The 22,585-nt window shown below is 42.1% G+C and overlaps 1 protein-coding gene across 3 annotated transcripts in view; it reads right to left on the bottom strand.

Annotated features, from left to right (window-relative positions):
- PHLPP1 (PH domain and leucine rich repeat protein phosphatase 1) overlaps positions 1-22,585 on the bottom strand; it is a 209,048-nt gene that overhangs the window by 105,793 nt on the left and 80,670 nt on the right. For all 3 annotated transcript variants that reach the window (XM_059706273.1, XM_059706272.1, XM_059706271.1), the window contains exon 2: positions 8,265-8,461. In XM_059706273.1, coding sequence (XP_059562256.1) covers positions 8,265-8,461 — 197 coding nt within the window. The remainder of the gene's footprint in view (positions 1-8,264; positions 8,462-22,585) is intronic.

Below are 22,585 nucleotides of genomic sequence, written 5' to 3'. Positions count from 1 at the left end.
GACGGGACAATGCAAGCCACCAGCGCGAGTCGCCATCCAGGCCCCTGTGTGCAACCCCAGAAGCCACCTGCCTGCTGCCCGTGATCGGATCCGATCCCAGGCCGCAGGCTGGCCCTGGAAGCCCCAGAAGCCGCCTGCCTGCCACCAGTGATCGGATCCAATCCTGGGCCGCAGGCCGGCCCCAGAAGCCCAGAAGCCACCTGATATGGCAGTAACTCTGTCAGTAAGCACTCTGAAAGTCGGTGGCATAAATGCACCAATTAAAAGATAGATTATGAGGGTGAATCAAAAACAAAACCCACTTTAAATATAAAGACATGTAGATTAAAAGTAAATGAATTAAGCTGCAGCCTGTTTTGCTCAGAGGATAGAGCATTAGCCCGTGGACTGAAGGGTCCCAGGTTCGATTCCAGTCAAGGGCATATACCTCAGTTGCTGGCTTGATCCCCAGTCCCTATCAGTGCATGTGCAGAAGGCAACCAATCAATGTGTCTCTCCCTTTCCCTTCACTCTCTCTAAAATTCAATGGAAAAATATCCTTGGGTGAAGATTAACAAAAACAAAGTAAATGGATTAAGTAACATTAAAGAGATAAGAAAAATATATTCCAAATTTTGTTAGTTGTATAATGGTTATGTTTAAATTATTAACACCTAAGAAATCGGGTAAAGGGTATATATAATATGCTGTAGTATTTTATAGATTTTTTTACATGTATGAGATTATTTCAAATTAAAATATTAAAAAATTAAAAAGTAATAAATTAATTGAAATGTAGCTGCATTGCATGAAAAATCTAATTGCTTCTAGCATCATTTATTAAATTGTGCTAAAATTTACAAGGGTTCAATTAAAAAATATCTTAATTCTAAATGATATCATAGAAAATATATAATAGTGCAGTTATAAGCACTTATCTGAAAACAAAAATTTAAAGAAGTGAATTTAAAGAAGGGATTAGCCAAAGAAAATATATGCACAACCCACGGACACAGACAACAGTATGGTGATGACCAGAGAGAAGTGGGGGGGGGGGGGCAAGAGCTGGGTAGAGGGGGCAAAAGGGGGGAAATACGGACATCCTATATAATAATAATAAAAGGCTAATATGCAAATTGACTTAACAGCAGAATGACCGGTTGCTATGATGCGCACTGGCCACTAGGGGGCAGACGCTCAATGCAGGAGCTGCCCCCTGGTGGTCAGTGCACTTCCACATGGGGAGTGCCACTCAGCCAGAAGCTGGCTCATGGCGGGCCAACGCAGAGGTGGTGGCAGAAGCCTCTCCCACCTCCAGAGCAGCACTAAGAATGTCCAACTAATGGTTTAGACCAGATCCCTTGGGGGCCTAAGCTTTTAGTCGGACATCCCCCGAGGGCTCCCTGGCACCCAGAAGGATATCTGACTGCAAGCTTAGGCCTGATCCCCCGGGGAGTGGGCCTAAGTCGACAGGTGGATATCCTCCAAGGGCTCCTAGACTACAAATGGGCGCAGGCCGGGCTGAGGGACCCACCCCAAGTGCACAAATTTTTGTGTACTGGGCCTCTAGTAAACAATAAAATAAAATCTAGCGGTGCCCAGTGTTGTTCAGTGGTAAGAAGGATCGTGGATTTGATTCCCTGTCAAGGGCACATACCTCGATTGCATGCTTCACCCTTAGCCCATGTCAGGGTGCGTGTGGGAGGCAACCAATCGATGTTTCTATCTATCTCTCTCTCTCTCTCTCTCTCCCTCCCTCCCTTCCTCCCTCCCTTCTCCCTCCCTCCTCCCTCCCTCCCACTCTCTCTAAAAATCAATGGAAGAATATCCTTGGGTGAGGGTAAATAAATAAATAAATAATAAATTAAAAAAAAACGAGAACACAAGTAGAAACATTGGTATTGATTCTGCTACTTTTCGTGAGTAGTAAGTTAACAAGTATTCAATTTATTATCCATAATTTAGCAAATATTAAATAAAATGCATATAAAAATATATCAAATTCCTAAGAACAAATTAAATACAACATAGTTGTTCAAGGAATAAAAACTTCTCTACTACACAAATACCCTTTTTCGTCAATTAAATTCAGAGAGCTTCATTTTACTTCACATTTGGAATTCTAATTTAAAATGCAAACAATCATGCTCAAGTGTATGCTAAATTTGATTATTACAACAATTATGTCTAGGTTATGAACAATGTATGTAACACTCATTACAAGCTATCCTATCTAATAAAAGAGAAACATGGTAATTAGCCATACGTCCGCTACCCTTCCCATTGGCTAATCAGGGCGATATGCAAATTTACTGCCAGCTAAGATGGCAGCCGGCAACCAGGCAGCTTGAAGCGAACATGAGGCTTGCTTGCTTCAGTGACGGAGGACTCCAACGTACCCCACCTGCCGCTGCCAGCCTCTGAGCTTGCAGTTTGAAACACTGTTACAAATATAGAATCTAAACAAACCCCAGAAACCTGCTATCAGCCAGCCGGGATCTCAGAGCTGGAGTTGAAACAGTGTTTCGATTATAGAACCCAAACAAACCAGATACCTGCTTTCAGCAACCAAAGCCTCAGAGCTGGAGCCAAGCCTCAGAGCTAAAGCTGGCCCAAAATAAAAAAAAATAAAAAAAAAAAAAAAGAAAGGAGCGGTTGGGAGCTTCAGTCACCCACCAGCCTGAAAACGGCCCTCAGCCCCTCACCCAGACTGGCCAGGCACCCCAGTGGGGACCCCCACCCTGAAGTGGGTGTGACCAGCTGCAAACAGCCATCAGCCCCTCACCCAGGCTGGCCAGGCACCCAAGCGGGACCCCCACCCTGATCCAGGACACCCTTCAGGGCAAATCAGCCAGCCCCACCCGTGCACCAGGCCTCTACCCTATATGGTAAAAGGGTAATATGCCTCCCAGCACTGGGATCAGTGGAGCCGCGAGGCCTCCTGGCACCGGGATCAGCGTGATAGGGGGCAGCGCCCAAACCCCGATTGCCCTGCGGCTCTGTGTGTAACAGGGGGCGGGGCCACAACCTCCCTATCCGCCCTGCTCTGTTTGTGACAGGGGAAGGCACCCCAACCCCTGATCAGCCCTGCTCTGTGCCTGATAGGGGGGAGCTCCCCAACCCCCTGATCGCCCTGCGGCTCTGTGTGTGACAGGGGGCGGCACCCCAACCGCCCCCCCCCACGGGCCCTGCTCTGTGTGTGACGGGGTAGAGCCATAACCTCCCCATCGGCCCTGCCCTGAGTGTGACAATGGCAGCGCCTCAACCCCCTGATCGGCCCTGCTCTGTGGGTGATAGAGGGCGGCGCCCCAACCCCCCCCCCCGCCACGGGCCCTGCTCTGTGTGTGATGGGGTAGAGCCATAACCTCCCCATCGGCCCTGCCCTGAGTGTGACAGGGTGCGGCGCCCCAACCCCCTGATCCACCCTGCTCTGTGTGTTACAGGGGGCGGTGCCCCAACTCCCCTATTGGCCCTACTCTGTGACAGCAGGGAGCTCCTCAACCCCTTGATGGGCCCTACTCTGTGAGTGACAGGGGGGTGCTCCCCAACCCCCTGATCAACCCTGCTCTGTGCGTGACAGGGTACGGAGCCCCAAACCCCCTGATGGGCCCTGCTCTGTGAGTGACAAGTGGGAGTGACCCAACACCCTGATGGGCCCTGCTCTTTGCGTTACAGGGGGTGGCGCCGCAACCTCCCCATCGACCCTGCCTTGAGTGTGACAGGGGGCAGGGCCCCAAACCCCCAATCGGCCCTACCCTGAGCGTGACTGAGGGTGGCATCGCAACCTCCCGATCCGCCCTGCTCTGTGCATGACAGGGGACGGTGCCCCAGCTCCCCAATTGGCCCTGCTCTGAGCCCGACCAGGGGCTGCACCTAGGGATTGGGCCTGCCCTCTGCTACCCGGGAGCAGGCCTAAGCCAGCAGGGCGTTATCTCCCGAGGGGTCCCAGACTGTGAGAGGGCACAGGCCGGGCTGAGGGACCCCCCTCCCCCGTCGAGTGCACAAATTTTTGTGCACCGGGCCTCTAGTCCTACTTAATAAACCCTAATATGCAAATCAATCGGACAGAGCTATGAACGGCAGAATGACCAGTTACTATAATGCACACTTACCACCAGGGGGCAGATGCTCACCACAGTTGCTGCTACTGAGTTGAGTGTCTGCCCTCCCCCGCCCCCCAAGAGGGAGGCAACCAATGGCGGCAATTAGAGGGAGGACAGCCAGCCAGGGGGCCAGCAGGGGCCCTCTGATCACCCCACCCACCTGTCGCCCCACAGATTGGTCCTGATTGCTGGCCAGGCTTAGGGACCCTACCCTATATATTGGGAACAGTCTCTTAGATTTAAAAATTAAAACCTGACAAGGCTACTCTAACACTGAAAATACAGGATGATGCAGCGATGACATGCATGGACTCTGGCTTGTAAATTTTATGGTCAGCCCTGATTCTGACACTTATAACTGTGTGACAAAGCCAATACTTCTCTTTGCTTCAGTTTTCCACCCATAAGATGGGAGAAATGGTACTACTGCCTCAGAAGGATCATGTTATATACTACTTTTTATAATCAGGGCAAGAAAATGTAGCTGCCCATACAATAGCAAGATGCCTTTCACCTGTATGAAAAGTATTGTCACTGGTGCATGCAGTGGCAGTCGGACATCCCCCAAGGGTGCAGGACAGCTGAAGGACCCTCCCCCACGATGCACGAATTTCATGCACTGGATCTCTAGTCTTTATATAAATTTTAAAAATTAAATTAAAAAACCTTTCCACTTACTGTTTGTTTTTCCTTTAAGAACACAACTGAATAAAAAAAGGAAGAGGGTATTATTTTTCATAACTTGGTCATCGGGTTTTAAAAGCCTTTTTTTCAACATACTCAATTATTTTTAAAGGCATAGTGCAAAACAGGTTTTACAAGGTTTGTCTGTGAGAAAAAAAAAGCTATTAACTTTCAATTCACTCAATGGTAGAAGTACATCCAATAACAGGTCTGGGAAACAGGACAAGAGTCTAGCTCTGAATGAAAATGCTAATTATAATTGAATCTTCTGACCTTATCTGAACATTCCACTGCTTTCCTGACTCTGCTTCTCTGAGCGCAATAATCTTTATGACCATCTCCTTCATATGTCAATAGATTTTTTTACTCTTCATAATGGCTACCTTTACTATCATAATGGCTACCTCCTTCACCACAAAATTCCGATTCCCCACACAAAATGCAGTATTCCTACCACTAATCTTCCACACTACTTTTTCACCTCTCCTAGAGCAGATATTGTTATGTCATCCTCATCTCTGGGGAGTAAACTATAAGCTATTCAAAGCAGGGATGGTGACTTATACATCTTGGTATTTCTGGGACACCAATCAAAGTGGCTTCCCTACAGAGTATCTACACTAATAAAAGAGAAACATGCAAATTGGTCATCACTCCACTACGCCCACCAGTCAATCAGGATGAGTATGCAAATTAACCCAACAAAGATGGTGATGCCCATAGCAGCCAGGCGGTGCTTGGGGCTGCTGGGGGGCGGATGGGAGACACAAACACACAGGGAGGCCAGCATCCAGCAGCCCCAAGGCCTGCTGCCATGGTGATTGGGCTGCTAGGGGCCAGATTAGAGACACAAACTTGCAGGGGAGCCCGGCACCCAGCAGCCCCAAGCCCTGCCATCGCAGTGCTGGGGCTGCTGGGGGGATCAGAGACACAAACCTGCAGGGCTGGCACCCAGTAGCCCCGGCACCCAGCAGACCCAAGGCCAGCCACTGTGGGACTGGGGCTGCTGGGGGCCTGATCAGACACACAAATCCGCAAGGGGGCCCTGCACCCAGCAGCACCAAGCCCTGCCACCTCGGTGCTGGGGCTGCTGGGGGCAGGATCAGAGACACAAACCCACAGACCCGACACCCAGCAGCCCCAAGGCCAGCCACCATGATGCTGGGGCTGCTGGGGGGATCAGAAATACAAACCCGCAGGACTGGCACCCAGCAGCCCCAAGCCCCTCTGCTGCAGTGCTGGGGCTGCTGGGGCCAGATCAGACACACAAACCCACAGGGGCGCCCTGCCATCTTGGTGCTGGGGCTGCTGGGGGCCAGATCAGAGACACAAACCCACAGGGGGGGCCCCGCCACCTCGGTGCTAGGGTTGCTGGGGGCCGAATCAGAGACACAAACCCACAGGGGCCAGTCAGAGGTGGTTAGAGGCAATCAGGCCAGCAGGGGAGAGCAGTTAGGGGGATCAGGCCAGCAGGCAGGTGAGCGGTTAGGAGCCAGAGGTCCTGAGAGGTCCCAGATTGGAGAGGGTTCAGGCCAAGCTGAGTGGACCCCCTTCCCATGCACGAATTTCGTGTACCAGGCCTCTAGTCCTATCTAATAAAGAGGGAATATGCTAACTGACCCTCACACTGTCACAAAGATGGCAGCACCCACAGCCAATAAGGAGGGAATATGCTAGTTGACTGCCACACCCTCAAAGATGGCGGCACCCACAGCCACAAGATGGCGGCGCCCAGTCCCCTCAGCCTCACCAGGGCAGCAGCCCCACTCTGTGCACCTGCCTCTGGAGTCCCCCAGTTCCTTCAGCCCCCCAGCCACACAGGGCCAGGCCAAGGCGCAGGCAAGCCTCGGATGGTGGCTGCCAAGCCGCCCAGGGCCACCCAAAGCTTAGGTAACCAGGTCCGGCCAAGGCTTGTGCTGCTGGCAGTGGCAGCAGCAGAGGTGTGATGGGGCATTGCCTTCCCCTGATCGCCAGGCCGCCTCCCACCCCTAAGGGCTCCTGGACTGTGAGAGGGGGCAGGCAGGGCTGAGAGACACCCCCCCTCCAGTGCATGAATTTTCATGCACCGGGCCTCTAGTATTTAATAAATAATTACATTAAATTTGCCTATACAAATCCTTAACATCATACAGAAGAGACTGTTGACCTAACGGGGTATCAAGCATTAAATATGCATTTTTAATGATGACCTATGGGAGTAATAACATTGACTAAAATTTCAGTAATTCATCCAAAGGACAAAATCTTCAGCAATAAAATATCACTAATTCTTCAATGTTTGGACAAAAGTTAAGACGCAAAGGTTTCAAAATAGATGACTGAAATATACCTTGCAGCCTGGCCAAATTTTATTTTTTTAAATGATCAAGTACTATTCGTCTTCTTAGGACTAGAATGTATAATAGCAGAGGGGGATAAAAACTGACATGGGCTATATACTCATAAAGAAAAACTAGTATAAACTTATTAATGAAAAATTAACTTGCTACATAGCAGGGGAACAGCAAACCATTTATTACTGCACACATCCAGTTTTACCTGCTTCATTTCTAATCCCTGGAACTAGCAGATCAAATCTGCCAAACAAAAAAAGTTCACTTTGACAAAAGTTGGTTTCTTATTTTTCCTCTATATTCTCCACACATCACCTTCTTTCCCATGCCCATTTGGGGGGGGGGGGGGGGATGGTAAAGAAAATATTTCTTTAATATGCCCCCAATTTCCAAAAATCCATTTCTTCATCCAAATTTGCCTTCCCATCTACTAACAGATTATCATATCATTTAAAAATCAGGAAATACATAGAATTTGGTAACGATAGCCCTACCAACACTTGTAGTTTATAAATAAATCTGGCAAAAAAAAGAATGTAACATTTCCCCAAGCAATCTAGTTATTTTTATTTTACAAAACATATGAATAAAATAGTTAACATACCCAAAGAAAAGCAGCCCGTAAGTGTTAGAAATATCTATCAGCTGTATTACAGGTTTTCTCCAAAATGATTAACATTTCAAGTTCAGAAATACGGCTAGCTATGGTGATAAACTAAAAATGTTAATCCCACTGGTCTCTAAACACGAAAGGGTATGGCACAGTGGGATTAAAGATTCCACCTGGAGTCTAACCTTCATTAAGCATGGACATAAAGGGTCACTACAAAACACATGCTCAAGATATCAAAAGCTGTTTCCTTATAAGTAATAACTTATCATCTACACCCTACTATAGCACTGAAATTCCAGTTTCTCTATTTTCTGTCCTGTAGGTAAGATGCATTACTACTGAAGCGAGGACCCACAGCCTCATTTGAGGTAATGGCTTCGTTATTTTCCGCAACTCCACCGGCCAACAATGCCCACTGATGGAGCACAACAGGAACTGAATAAGACCTTAGATGAGTCAAAAACCATCCACCCATTATTACAGAAATGGCTTAAAGTAAGCTCCTTCATGTCGCTGGGAAACCTGCTAGTTTTCTGTTTGTTTTAAACTTACTTTCCCACCAATCAGTGGTAGAACATGCATCTTTCCAGTCAAGCTGTCTTTCACAGATGATACTATTAGGCAGGTCCCACACAGGATGACTTGGCGTCTGGTCCATCGGTTCACTGGCAATTGCATTTTGCCTTTCCGGACATTATACATTCCTGAGAGCTGAATCCGTTCAGAGCTACAGGTGCTGTGAGGTTTTCCTGGAACAAGTGCAAACAAACAGTTTAGTCTTAAAAAAAAATAAGCCTTCTTCTATTCATAAATTACTTGGACAACATAGAATAATTATAGGGGGAAAATCTAATTTGTAAGTGAGAGAATCTGAAACCTGAAGTTAGGCAATTATGGTAAGAACTACCACATCTCCTCAACATGTACATGTCAATATTAGGTGAAGAAGAGCTCTTTCCTTAAAAGCCTAGGGAAAGACTCCTCTGTTGTAACCCAAGTTTTATTTTCTTCTATATTCTTCACAGTTTAATTTTACATTAAAAAAGGAGGTGACTTCATATTTTTATGAATGGCTAGAGTTAAAATATTACAGGCTGAAGATAGGAAAATAACATTCAACATCTAGCATTAAATGAACTAACTAGTTTTAATGAAATTAACTTCTGATATTCTTCCTTCTACAATTAATGTATACAGGGTGGGGCCAAAGTAGGTTTACAGTTGTTCCTGTGGAAAATAATAAATAATAATCTATAATAATAAAAGGATAAGATGCTAATTAGACCGAATGACCTTCAGGACAAAGCCAGGGCCGTGAGGGAAACCCGGATCCTGGGTGCCAGAGGGAAGCCGGTGCCAGCAGCCGGGAGAAGGAAGGCCTACTCTTGCATGAATTTCATGCATTGGGCCTCTAGTGAATATATAATATCTAAGAGTATTGAAACGCATGCTAAGAAATAAACAAGGGACAAGTGTCCACAATCAGGACCCAAGCCAGAAATGTTATATTTATTTGGAGGTTTGCCTAGTTGCCAAGGGCTAGCAGAAGACACAAATTCAGGAGAAATTATATTCTTATGAATATTAAAATTAACATAAATACCAAGCATTTTTGATAGATGTCTAATAGCTACTGGAGAAGGAAGCAGGAAGAGCAGCAGCATCAAAAATAGTTATTGAGGTGGTCCAAAAGAGTAAACCCTCCCAACACATACCTCTGGGCAGAAATGTTATTAGCAAATAAAACCAGCAGGTCTGAGTTTCACTTTTACTTTCTCCCAGTATATCAGAATGTCTTATAAAATGAGTATTGCTCACTATATAATTTTGCTGGAGCTGAGCCAGAGTGAAGTGTAACAGTGGTCCACCTACTTGCACCTGGTGCCCAGCAACAACCACACAACTAGCACTCTGGTGGACCTGAGAGTTCCTGGGAGTTGTTAGTCCACCAAATGCTAATGCTCCCATAAAGCGGCAGGAAGCCCAGGAGACTTCAAAATAGGTGTTAACTGCCAAAGGCTGCCAGTGAAGGATCAGACCACAGCCACTTGTCCCACTTACACCCAGAGAGGAAGATGCCCAGGTTCCTATCTAAGGACTCCTCCCTAAGTGACAGATGCTCTTCCCGTGGGGAAGAGGGGGAGAGAAGAGATTGGGAGGAAAAGTGAAAGGTAAGTGCAAGACTCAGCACAATGGACAATGGGCAACTGGATTTCCAAATTCCAATTTCCATGATTAACATTCTCTAACCAAGGGATCTGATCTAAATTACACACATACACACACACACACACATGCAAAACAGCCAGCCATTTTTATTTAGCCACATCAAAGAGCAGCTTGTTAAATTGTCACATTGTGAGTAATTAGAGACTAAAGCAAAAGACGAAAGAAATGCGTAAGGAACAGCCCTTCAGTTCTCCAACTCCACAAAAATCCTAGAGAAAGCCCCAAAACAAAACCCCAGATAGAGTGAACTGAGGCTGGAAGGGATATATAAGAGGAAAGTAGAGAGACACCAACAGAGACAGGCTTTTTATTCCCCACTTAGAAAAATTCCCAAGAGGCCTGAATAGTCCTGAAGCCTAACGGTAGGATCAGTCTGTCCTTGGAAAGCCCTAAACATCCCGGTCTGAATCAAATCACTCTGGTTTGCTCTGACTGAATTTCAATATCCTTGTTGTCTGTTGACACCCTGGGTGTTCCAGACAGACACACTCTCAGAACTCTGAGGCTCAGTGTGTAGCAACTGGGCTCTGGGGAACATGGAAATGAATGAGCAATATTTACCTGTGCAGTCACCCAGGTGCACCCTTCTTTGGGTCAGACTTCCTTACTCTATGACATAGGAATTACTTAAGCTCTTTCTGCCAATTCTCAAAGTTCTCAATTCAAAACAATTCCAATTGTCCTATGCTCTCATAAATACTGACGACACCAAAGTGACCAGTGCTTGTCAATGTGAAGTTGGATCAGTTGTTGCAACTTGTATTTTAGAAATGTTAACTCTAATTCCCCACAAATTTAAGGCATTTCTTACATGATCAAGGAGCAAAGACAGACAACAAAGGCAAGTATGTCAAACTGAGATAGAGACCTGACCACAACAGAAGGTGATTTAAAACATATACATTCTCTTTTTTACTCAGTTGGCACATGGTAATTTGATTAGACTGGACATAGATACCCATAAAACCATTGCCAATAGTTTCCTTGTGCCCATTATGACTTCTCCCTCCCCCTCCATCCCCACTGAGAGCCTCCCATGCTCAGGCAACCACTGATCTGCTTTCTGCTATTTTTGTCCACATTGTTCAGTATACCAGGAGTTCCTTCTTTTTATGTTTATGTTTTGCTGAATAGCATTCCATTATATGAATATACAATTTTGTTTAACTATTCAGCTGCTGATGGACATTTGGAGTGTTTCCTCTTTTTTGGCCATTTTTGACAGAACATTGGTGTACAAGTTCTTGTGTGGGCATATGCTTTTATTTCTCTTGGGTAAACACGAAGGATGCGGATGGCTGGGTTGTACCATTTTACATCCCCATCACTGGGGCAGGAGAGTTCCAGTTGCTTTGACTCCTTGTCAACACTTATAGAGCAACACTTATAGAGTGGTGGTATCTCATTATAGATTTAACTTGCCTTTCCCTAATCACTAATGATGCTGATCATCTTCTCAAAAGCTTATCTGAGACCTATATGCCTTCTTTGCTGAAGTGACTAATTCAAATCTTTTGTCCAGTTTTAATTGGATTGAGTCCCTCATATATTCTGAATACAAGTCCTCTGTCAGATATTTTTCCCAGTCTGGCTTGCTTTTTCATTTTTTTAACAGTACTTTGAGAAAGCAAAATTTCAATGTAATGAAGTCCATTGACTTACCTTTTACAATTAATGCTTTTTGTGTTGTATTTAAGAACTCTTTAAAAAACTCAAGGTCACTAAGACTTTCTCCTGTGTTTTCTTCTAGAATTTTATAGTTTTAATTCTTATAGTTAGGTCTATGCTTAATTTTATGTTATTTTTATACATAGCACGAAATAAGTATACTAGAAGGTTCAATTGTCTTTTGTTTGTTTTTTGACAAGAGGCTATCTAAATTTGTTGAAAAAAATCGTGATTCCTATTGAAGTGCTTCGGCACCTGTATCAAAACTGTACTGACCACAGTTGGTTGGGTCAAGGTCTTGATTATTTCTGTTCCACTCATCTATTTGTCTCTCTTCACCTAATATTACAGTAACTTGATTACTGCATCTTTATAGTCTTGAAATCAGGTGGCATGAGTCCTCCTCTGTGAAGAACGGCTGTTTTACTTCTTCCATTGCAATCTGTGTGTCTTTTATTTCTTTTCTTGCTTCGCTGCACTAGCTAGAACATTCCTTCCATACAATATTGAACAAAAGTAGTGAAAGCAGACATCCTTTCCTTTTTCTAATTGTAATGGGGTAGCGTTCAGTTTTTCACCACTAAAAATACTATTACCTGTATGTTTTCCATAGGTGCCTTTTATCAAACTGAGGAAGTCCCTTCTATTCCTAATTTGATAAATTATTTTCTTTCTTAATCAGAAAGGGTTGCTGAAATTATTCAAGTGCTACTTCTGCCATCTATTGAAGTGATAGTGATCAACTTAATTGCCTCTTAAATGTTGAATAAGTCTTGCTTTTCTGGGATAAAATGCATTTAGCCATGACATATTATCATTTTTACATATGTTGGATTCAATTTCCTAAAACTTTAACAATTATTACATTTATGTTCATGATAGATTTCAGATTACACTTTTTTCATGTATTTTTCTGGCTTTGGTGTCAGAGTTAAGTATTCTTTTCTCTTTACTTTTCTGAAAGAGTTTGAATAAAATTAATATTATTTCTTCCTTAAACATAAAGATACATCAATAAGGCCCTTTGGACCTGGAGTTTTTTGTTTGTTTGTTTTTTAAAATATATTTCTTTATTGATTTCAGAGAGGAAGGGAGAAGGAGAGAGAGATAGAAACATCAATGATTAGAGGGAATCATTGATTGGCTGCCTCCCGCACACCCCCTACTGGGGAACGAGCCCGCAACCCAGGCATGTGCCCTCAGCCGGAATCGAACCTGGGACCCTTCAGTCCACAGGCTGACGCTCTATCCACTGAGCCAAGCTAGCTAGGGCTGGACCTGGAGTTTTGTTATTGGGAGAGAGAGAGAGAGAGAGGGAGGGAGGGAGGGAGGAAGGGAGGGAGGGAGGGAGGGAGGGAGGGGGAGGGAGGGAGGGAGGGAGGGAGGTTTTAACTATAATTTCCATTTCTTTACTAGAGTTAGGGCTATTCCATTATCTATTTCTTCTTGAGAAAGCTTTGGTAGTTTGACTTTCAAGAAGTTTATCTACTTCACTTAAGATGCCACATAGTTGGCATGAAGTTGTTTACAATATTTCCTTATTATCCTTTTCATATCTATAGAATCTATAGTGATGTCACCTCTATCACTCCTGATATTGGTAACCCGATTCTTCAATCTTTTCTTGGTCAGTCTGGTTAGAGCAGCGGTTCTCAACCTGTGGGTCGCGACCCCTTTGGCGGTCGAACAACCCTTCACAGGGGTCGCCTAAGACCATGCTGCATATCAGATTTTCACATTATGATTCATAACAGTAGCAACATTACAGTTATGAAGTAGCAACAAAAATAATTTTATGGTTGGGTCACAACATGAGGAACTGTATTTAAAGGGCCAGAAGGTTGAGAACCACTGGGTTAGAGGATTACCAATTTTATTAAGCTTCTCAAAAAAAACAATTTTTGGTTGCATTCTCTATTATTTCTCTGTTCATAGTTTCATTTATTTCTGTTCTTATCCTTATTGCTTCTTTTACCAATTTGGGGATTTACGTGTATTTTTTCTAGTTTCTTAAGGTGTAAACTAAGGTCATCAATTTGAGGCTTTCCTTTTTTGCTAATATAGGCATTTAAGGGCTATATAAACTTCCTTCTAAGCACTGCTTTAGCTGTATTCCAAAAATTCTGATAAATTGTGGTTTCAGGTTCACTAAACCTTTATTTTGCAGTGTGGAATCTACTGTTAATTCCACCCAGTGTACTTTTCATCTCCACAAGTTCAATTGGGATCTATGTGTGTCATACACATACACTTATATACATACAACAAAACATGATTATAATAGTTATTTACATGTCCTTTGTCAACTAATTCTATCATTGGTATCATTTCTGTGTCAGTTTCATTTCATTGAGTTTTGTCCTCATTATAGGTCCTATTTTCCTGATTCTTTGCACACCTGGTAACTTTTCTTAGATGCCTTTTATCTCGTTTAGTGCTGGCTATTTTTATATTTCTATAAATATTATGGAGTTTTGTTCTGGGACACAGTTAAGTTAGTTGGAAATAATTCAGTTCTTACAAGGTTTGCTTTCTAAGACTGGTCATGTAAGACCAGAGCAACCTTAATTCTAGAGCTAACAGTCATATTAGCAAGTCCCCTGACACCCTGTAAATCAGGAGTCACCAACTGGTGGTCCGCGCACCACTAGTGGTCCGTGATGTCCGAAAGGTTGGCGACCGCTGGTTTAAGAAAACCTTTGGAGCAGCAGTCGCCAATTGGTGGTCCATGGACTGCTGCTGTAAATGATAACACTTCCTTCTGCGGTTGGTGGGAACATGAACTATTCCAGGCCCTGAGCTTCAAGGTTTGTCTGCTCTGCTCATTTTCAGTGGTTTTCTTCCTCCCCCAACCTTGGGAAGTTGCCACCTTGGACAGTTCACACACACACACACACACACACACACACACACACACACTGATCATGACTCAGCTGGAGGCTCACTGAGGACCCCTTACCCACTCCAGGACCCTGTCTCTGAGCAGGTCTTTCCTCCCTAACACACTAGTCTGTAAACTCAAGCTGCTTAGCCTCCATGGACTCCAGGCTCTGTCTGCATTCTCTCATCTGTTAGTTGGTGCTGCCTGATGCCCACAGTCCAAAAGCTATTACACATGTTTCATCTGATTTTAATAGTTTCGGGTGAAAGAGTATATGCAGTTCCTGTTACACCATCTTGGATGGCATAAGATGCTATTATTTTTAATTTAACTCAGTTTCTAATACCTACTGTTCATTTATTTTTTTCTTTCAAAGTGCTGGATACCAATACATTATTATATTCAAAAATTCAGAGAAGCTCCATAGGGCCAGTGGACTGGAAGAACTATTAGCCATTGTCCAGAAATGGCTCTAAACTATAGCATTCACATAGTTCTTCTTTTCCAATTATTGACTCTAGTGAGTATATAAGCAACTTCTAATCTGCTGCCTTACTTTACATTCAATCCTGAAATTAGCTCTCTACCCTTTTTCAAAGTAAAGACAGAACTTTGTGGTAAGTCTTTCTCTCTACTCAGAGGTCCTTCTTGACTTCCATATTACAATCTAAATAGTAAAGGCTTCTGAACAAGTCACTTCTGATCAAGTGTCACTGTACCACCTTTCAAAAAAAAAATGTAAATAGAACAATAGTTCTGAGTTCATATATCTCTCTACCCTGCCACAAATAGGAGAACTTCATCCTGAATAGACTTAACTAAGATAACTGGATTGGGCTACTCTGATGGAAAAATCCTGACTGACAATTCTAAATAAAATAGCCTTCTTTGTCAACTCAAGTGGGAGCAGGGCAGATTATTATAATAATTGCTTCTGACACGGTGGTTCTAAAAGTGTGGTCCTAGGACCACTAGGACCAGACTTGCCTAGAAACTTATTAGAAATGGAAATTCTCAGGCCCCCACCCCAGAACTATTGACTCTGCCTCTCTGGAGGTGCAGCCAGCAATCTGTTTTAACAAGCCCTATATAAACAGGGGTCTGGATCAAAGAACAGAGAGTTCATTGTGAGGCTTAGACAAATTCCTCCATCTTTTAAAATAAGAGCCTGGGTTTTGTTCTTTTCTTTTTTCTTCTCTTCACCTTTCTTCTCTTCTGTGGCTTAAAGTCCTACATTTAACTATCATTCCACAAGATTAGAGAATTTTAACTTCTGAGGGGGGAAAAAAAATAGTCAAGAAAACCACTAATTTGGATATCACTAACTTAGAATTTTGAACAGAAGCTTTTGGGTTTTGTTTTGTTTTGTTTTTTTGTTTGTCTTAATATATCTTATTGATTCTTTTACAGAGAGGAAGGGAGAGGGATAGAGAGTTAGAAATATCGATGAGAGAGAAACATCGATCAGCTGCCTCCTGCACACCTCACACTGGGGATGTGCCCACAACCAAGGTACATGCCCTTGACCAGAATCAAACCTGGGTCCCTTCAGTGTGCAGGCCATACTCTATCCACTGAGCCAAACCGGCTAGGGCGACCAGAAGCTTTTGAAACTGAAGTCTACTTCTGTCTTATCTATCAGCAGGAAATATTACTAAATAAATTAATAAATATGACTAGAAGAAATGTTTATTTATGTAAGGGAAACTACAATGTGTTTCATTAACACCAATTAGCTCATATATGATATACACAGAAGATGATATCAGTATCATATGTCTATGTGTTGGTTCACAAGTATTGACTGAGGCAAGGGAAGCCAGAATAATGGAAACAGAATGGTAACTTTCAAAAACAAAGGAAATATCACACAATAAATGCACTGTCTCAGTGCCCTAAAGCCAGCATTTCCACTCCTCTTTTATTGGACACTTTTAATATTCCCTAAGGCAACTCAACTTCCAGCCACACTGCCTGCCTAGGCTGTCTAAGTGATCTCCTGAGGTGCCCTATTATTTTTGTTAGTATTCTGGTTATACAGATGCATGGAGTTAGAATCCGGCCCTTCCCCAACTCCATTTTCTCATAAACCTTGTTCAGAATTTTCAGCAACATACATACATTAGCAGAAACACCTGTTTTAACTAAAGGACCATTGAAAAAACAAATAAGTACTAATTTAGTTGCTACCAATTGCATGTCTTTGCTAAATATATCCTAGTGCAGTGACGGCGAACCTATGACACGCGTGTCAGAGGTGACATGCGAACTCATTTTTTTGGTTGATTTTTCTTTGTTATATGGCATTTAAATATATAAAATAAATATCAAAAATATAAGTCTTTGTTTTACTATGGTTGCAAATATCAAAAAATTTCTATATGTGACACGGCACCAGAGTTAAGTTAGGGTTTTTCAAAATGCTGACATGCCGAGCTCAGAAGGTTCGCCATCACTGGCCTAGTGTCTACTATTGGAGCAGTTTAAAAACAGGTCCACAAGTTTCTTTAAATTCTTCCCTTCAGAAGGTGGACCCTAATGTGACTCCCTGGCCTGTGGACTGTAGTGAGGGACTTGCTTCTAACAAGCACAATGTGGCAGACTGGAAGGCTGCCTGGGACTTTGGAGGCCAGGTAGGAAAGGGCACATATACAGCTTCCTCTTTGCTCTCTCTAGGACCACTCCCTCTGGGGAAGCCAGCTTCCATGTGATCAGGACATTCTGGGAACCCTAAGAAAAGGCCAACAAGGTAAGGAACTAAACCTGAAAACAGCCAGCAAGGAACTGAGCCCTCTTTTAGCAGCCACGTGAGCAAGCCATACTAGTATACGATGTAGATCCTCCAACCCTTGCCAAGCCCAGAGAGCGTGGCTCCCAGGACTTCATGACAGTCTCCAGCCAGAACTACCCAGCTAAGCCTACCTGAATTCCCGACTTAGAGAAACTATAAGATAATAAATGTGTGGTGTTTTAAGCCACAAAGGTTTGAAGCAATAACTAATACAACTTTACTATATTGATTTCACTCAGTTCTACTTATCTGAACATATTAAAATAATATGTCCCTAAAATAATCTGTAAAAGTATTTACAAGGCTTTATATAAACTGGTGAAGGTCTACTATAATACAAAATAGTCAAAAATATAAACAGCACATTAAGCAATCATACTTTCCAAAACTTTAAAGAATGAAAATATTCATGATATGGCACCAAAAACTAAGAAAGCTCGATCACTACATAAACATTAATGAAAGAATTTACCAGATCCCTGGAGCTGAAAATTGTCAGGAATGAGTGAAAATACTCAACTCTCACCTCACCTTACCAGCTTAGGCTGATAAAACTCTAAAGCATGTTTCTTATTGCATATAAATCCTTAAATCCTTCTTGACTACCTCCAGTGACAGACTGAATTAAATGACTTGCCGAGGGTCATTTGAAGAGCTGGCAGAAGGATTTAAATGGCCCCATAACAAGGTCTACAGACCTGAGCACTGAACTGGCACCTGGGAATCTTGTCTGGGAGCTGAAAGGCTGAATGAGCTCAGCAAGGCGTGCTGGCAGGAGCTTTGAAACAGATTTCAGACTAGTCACTTTTAGCTAATGGAAATGACAGCCAGCTGCTAAATAGATTTGGAGAGGGTTAATTTATGCGTCAGATCAAAAAATATATAGTCAACTGCCCAGTAAATCTTGCTTCTTATTGACAGCTACTCAATTTGATCAGGTTTATTTATATCTCCCAAATTACTGTACGCCTGAGAAATGTCATGCCCTGAACCTTTCTCTAATCTCTAAATTCTTGAATACATACCACTAGAGCTTATAATGTTAATTAAAACAGTACCTGGAAAATGTGAGCTATCCCTTCATGCTCTTACAGATTCTGTAAACACAGGCCAAAGTAATTTAAAAGGGGGGAAAAAATCAACCAAAGCAATATACTATCACTAATAGTTTTAGCAAGAAAACTATTACTAATATAACTAATATAAACTACAGTAAATTAGCCATGAACTCAACAAATCTGAAAAATCACAGTAGTGAAGATGATTACCATGGCTGGACATTGTGTGTTACTACGTAGCAAACCATAATAGATTAAAATGCTTAAGGGAAATGCAGAATGAAGATAAGTTATAGCAGATGGCCTCAAACTTTAGCATGCACCAAAATCACCTGGAAGGCTTGCTAAAGACACACTGCAAGCTCCACTCCCGACTCCCCCCGAAGTTTCTGATTCAGTAATTCTGGGAAGGGGCCTGAGATTTTGCTGATGCTGCAGGTCTGAGGAGCATTTGATACCCACTCAGTTACAGTATTAGATTAACATGTCTTTTTGACCTGATGGACTAGCAGCATTTGGTTTATTAACCTTGACTAAAGAAGCAAGTGAATCAAGTTGGGGAGAAGATGAGAGAGACAACTGGGAATGAACTTGAGAGCAAGCAGGTGCTACCTTTTTTTTTCCTTCCTTCCCTTATCCCCTGTCCTCACAAGGAACTAGATTCACTTCTCAGACATCTTTAAAGATCCACCCCCCCCACACACACACACACACACACACTCCATCATCAAAGTAAGTTTTTAGTTGTCTATCTGGTGCTCACATCTCTTCTTGGGATGTGTATTTAGAGAAGCTATTTTTTTCGAATGTGGGTTTCATTATAATTTTGCATTCATGGACACCGTAACCTCTCTGCTTTATGAGATCCTTCAGGTCAGTTCTAGGAGCAATATATAGTTAGCTGGTGTGGCCTCCCCTTCTTAACTTCATATTTGGTAACAAAAACACACTTGAAAAATTTCATCAAGTCCTTCACTGGTCAATTCACTGTTTTCATCATCTGTGCTATCCCAGAAATGATATTCTTGTTTCTCCTGTGCATAACTTCAGACCATACTTTAAGAGTAATTTCGACACGGCCAGTTGGCCTGGAGGTCAAATCCCCCCAGTATTAACTACAACAATCAAGGCTTAACTACAACAAGACTGCACACAAAGACCACTAGGGGGTGCACCAAGAAAGCATAAAAAAAATGCGGAGACAAAGAAACAAGACAAAATTGTCAATGGAAGATATAGAGTTCAGAACCACACTTTTAAGGTCTCTCAAGAACTGTCTAGAAGCCGCCGATAAACTTAATGAGATCTACAAGAAATCTAATGAGACCCTCGATGTTATGATAAAGAACCAACTAGAAATTAAGCATACACTGACTGTATAAGAATACTATACAGACTCCCAACAGCAGACCAGAGGAGCGCAAGAATCAAGGCAAAGATTTGAAATGCGAAGAAGCAAAAAACACCCAACCAGAAAAGCAAAATGAAAAAAGGATCCGAAAATACAAAGATAGTGTAAGGAGCCTCTGGGACAGCTTCAAGCGTACCAACATCAGAATTATAGGGGTGTCAGAATAAGAGAGAGAGCAAGATATTGAAAACCTATTTGAAGAAATAATGACAGAAAACTTCCCCCACCTGGTGAAAGAAATAGACTTACAGGTCCAGGAAGCGCAGAGAACCCCAAACAAAAGGAATCCAAAGAGGACCACACCAAGACACATCATAATTAAAATGCCAAGAGCAAAAGACAAAGAGAGAATCTTAAAAGCAGCAAGAGAAAGAAACTCAGTTACCTACAAGGGAATACCCATACGACTGTCAGCTGATTTCTCAACAGAAACTTTGCAGGCCAGAAGGGAGTGGCAAGAAATATTCAAAGTGATGAATGCCAAGAACCTACAAGCAAGATTACTTTATCCAGCAAAGCTATCATTCAGAATTGAAGGTCAGATAAAGAGCTTCACAGATAAGGAAAAGCTAAAGGAGTTCATCACCACCAAACCAGTATTATATGAAATGCTGAAAGGTATCCTTTAAGAAGATGAAGAAGAAGAAAAAGGTAAAGATACAAATTATGAACAACAAACATGCATCTATCAACAAGTGAATCTAAGAATCAAGTGAATAAATAATCTGATGAACAGAATGAACTGTTGATTATAATAGAATCAGGGACATAGAAAGGGAATGGACTGACTATTCTTGGGGGGGAAAGGAGTGTGGGAGATGCGGGAAGAGACTAGACAAAAATCGTGCACCTATGGATGAGGACAGTGGGTGGGGAGTGAAGGCGGGGTGGGGTGGGAACTGGAAGGAGGGGAGTTATGGGGGGGAAAAAAAGAGGAACCAATGTAATAATCTGAACAATAAAGATTTAATTTAAAAAAATAAAAATAAAATGTCATCTGAAAAAAATAAAAAAGAACATTTAAAAAAAAAAAAAAAGAGTAATTTCACCATCCTCTTGAATTTTCTTTCTCATTTGATGAGCAAATATTTCCTTGGCTAGAAAAATCACTGAAAGAGTTTCACTAATTTTTTGTTGTCATTTCTGTTATAATGGATGGTAGACTTCTTCAGATCCATATGTTTGTTAAACTTCTGCCTTATTCAACATTCTTAAATTACCTACAACTTCTATTTTCTGGCTAAAAACCATCACTTTGGTGGACTTCAAAATTTTCAACACCTGCTTGCCCAGGTGGCTTTATTTTGTGGCACTTCTCCACAAAGAATACTGTTAAAGGCACAAGCATTAAAGCGCACAACACCAGGAATGAGGGGTAATAGCTGAACTTTGCTGAAATAATGACACTGGGCCGCAGGCCTCAGGAATGACAAAATCTTAAATCTGAGAATGCCTAAGGTCCAGTGTACCCCTATTTACTCTGACTGCTCTCAAAATAACATAAGCACTACCTCCTATAGATGAAAACTGTGACTTGTGTCAGAGGTGATGCATACCGCTGTGGGTGTGGAAATCAGGATGAAGAAACTAGACAGCTTCAGAGCTCCAGCTGGGTCACGTTTTCACTGTGAGATGCTTTCATTAGGAGTATTGTGATTTCCCGCCAGGTACACACACCATCATAAATAGCAAAATTAAAATTCTAAAGTCAAGCAGAATGAATTTTGGATAATTCACAACATTATCTCTCTATCCTAAGACATAGTAAAACAAACAAATAAAAACAAAACAACAGACAACTACATTTCATTTTCCTTTGCTGTGAAGAACACTTCAGCCAAGATGACTTGGAAAAGTGACAATGTCCACACAATTACACAGGACACAATCTGATTCAAACTTCTTTTCCACTGTAGTTCTCCCTTTAAGACAGGGCTAGAGTTTACTTACCCCTTTAGAATACATACCGATAATGTTTAAGTTTGACTTTTACAAAACAAGAACAAAGATTTCAAGAGCAAAACAATTTCCTAAAAACATTATTTTCCTCTTGTCTCTACTGCATTAGATAATATTCCATTGACAACCCTGCTCTCTATGAGGCTGATTCCATTAAGAAGGGTTGAGTCGAGATTCAAAATTCTAGAACTGACCTAAAGAACTATCTTGTACAACCATCACCTCAGAAACGTCTACAATTCACCCATTCCAAACAGATGCTATCTCTCAATTTATTAGGAATCTCTAAAACATTACAGAATCTCCCATTATTAACACATTCTTATGATGTACCTATAGGAAACTTCAGGATCTTCATTTCAAACCTTCTCAGAAGCACACACAAAATCCTTAAATTATTTTCAATTATTTTAAATAATAATTATTATTCAAAGATTAAAGGGAAAGGGAATAAACAACAAAATAACCATAAACCCGCTTTTTTGGTAGTATTATACACATTTCGGTGAATTTTTTCAATTTATAAATAATTTACATGTTGTAATCATAACACGCACACCATTTTATATCCTGCTTTATCCTCTCCAAATTACATCATACACATTTTTCCAAGCTGTCAGTCTTTTAAGCTTAAAGATTTGGAAAATACTACATAAGTTATCATTTGTTTATCCATTTCCTCACTATTGACAATTATTTCTGAATTCTCATTCTATAAATTGCTAAACCAAAGTGCATGACTTTTTTTTTAACAACTCCTAATCCCTTTAATATCATCAATTCTTTCTAGTAGTTCTAAATCAGCTATAAATTAAAATAAGCCAAAATAAGCATGTTTCTACTACTGAATATTTTCCCCAGAATAAAAGAGTAACA

The sequence above is a fragment of the Myotis daubentonii genome, chromosome 8 (assembly GCF_963259705.1).
Source record: "Myotis daubentonii chromosome 8, mMyoDau2.1, whole genome shotgun sequence".
In the NCBI taxonomy this organism is placed as follows: Eukaryota; Metazoa; Chordata; class Mammalia; order Chiroptera; family Vespertilionidae; genus Myotis; species Myotis daubentonii.
Note: the sequence above shows the minus strand (reverse complement) of the source record. Positions and strands in the feature narration are given on the sequence as shown.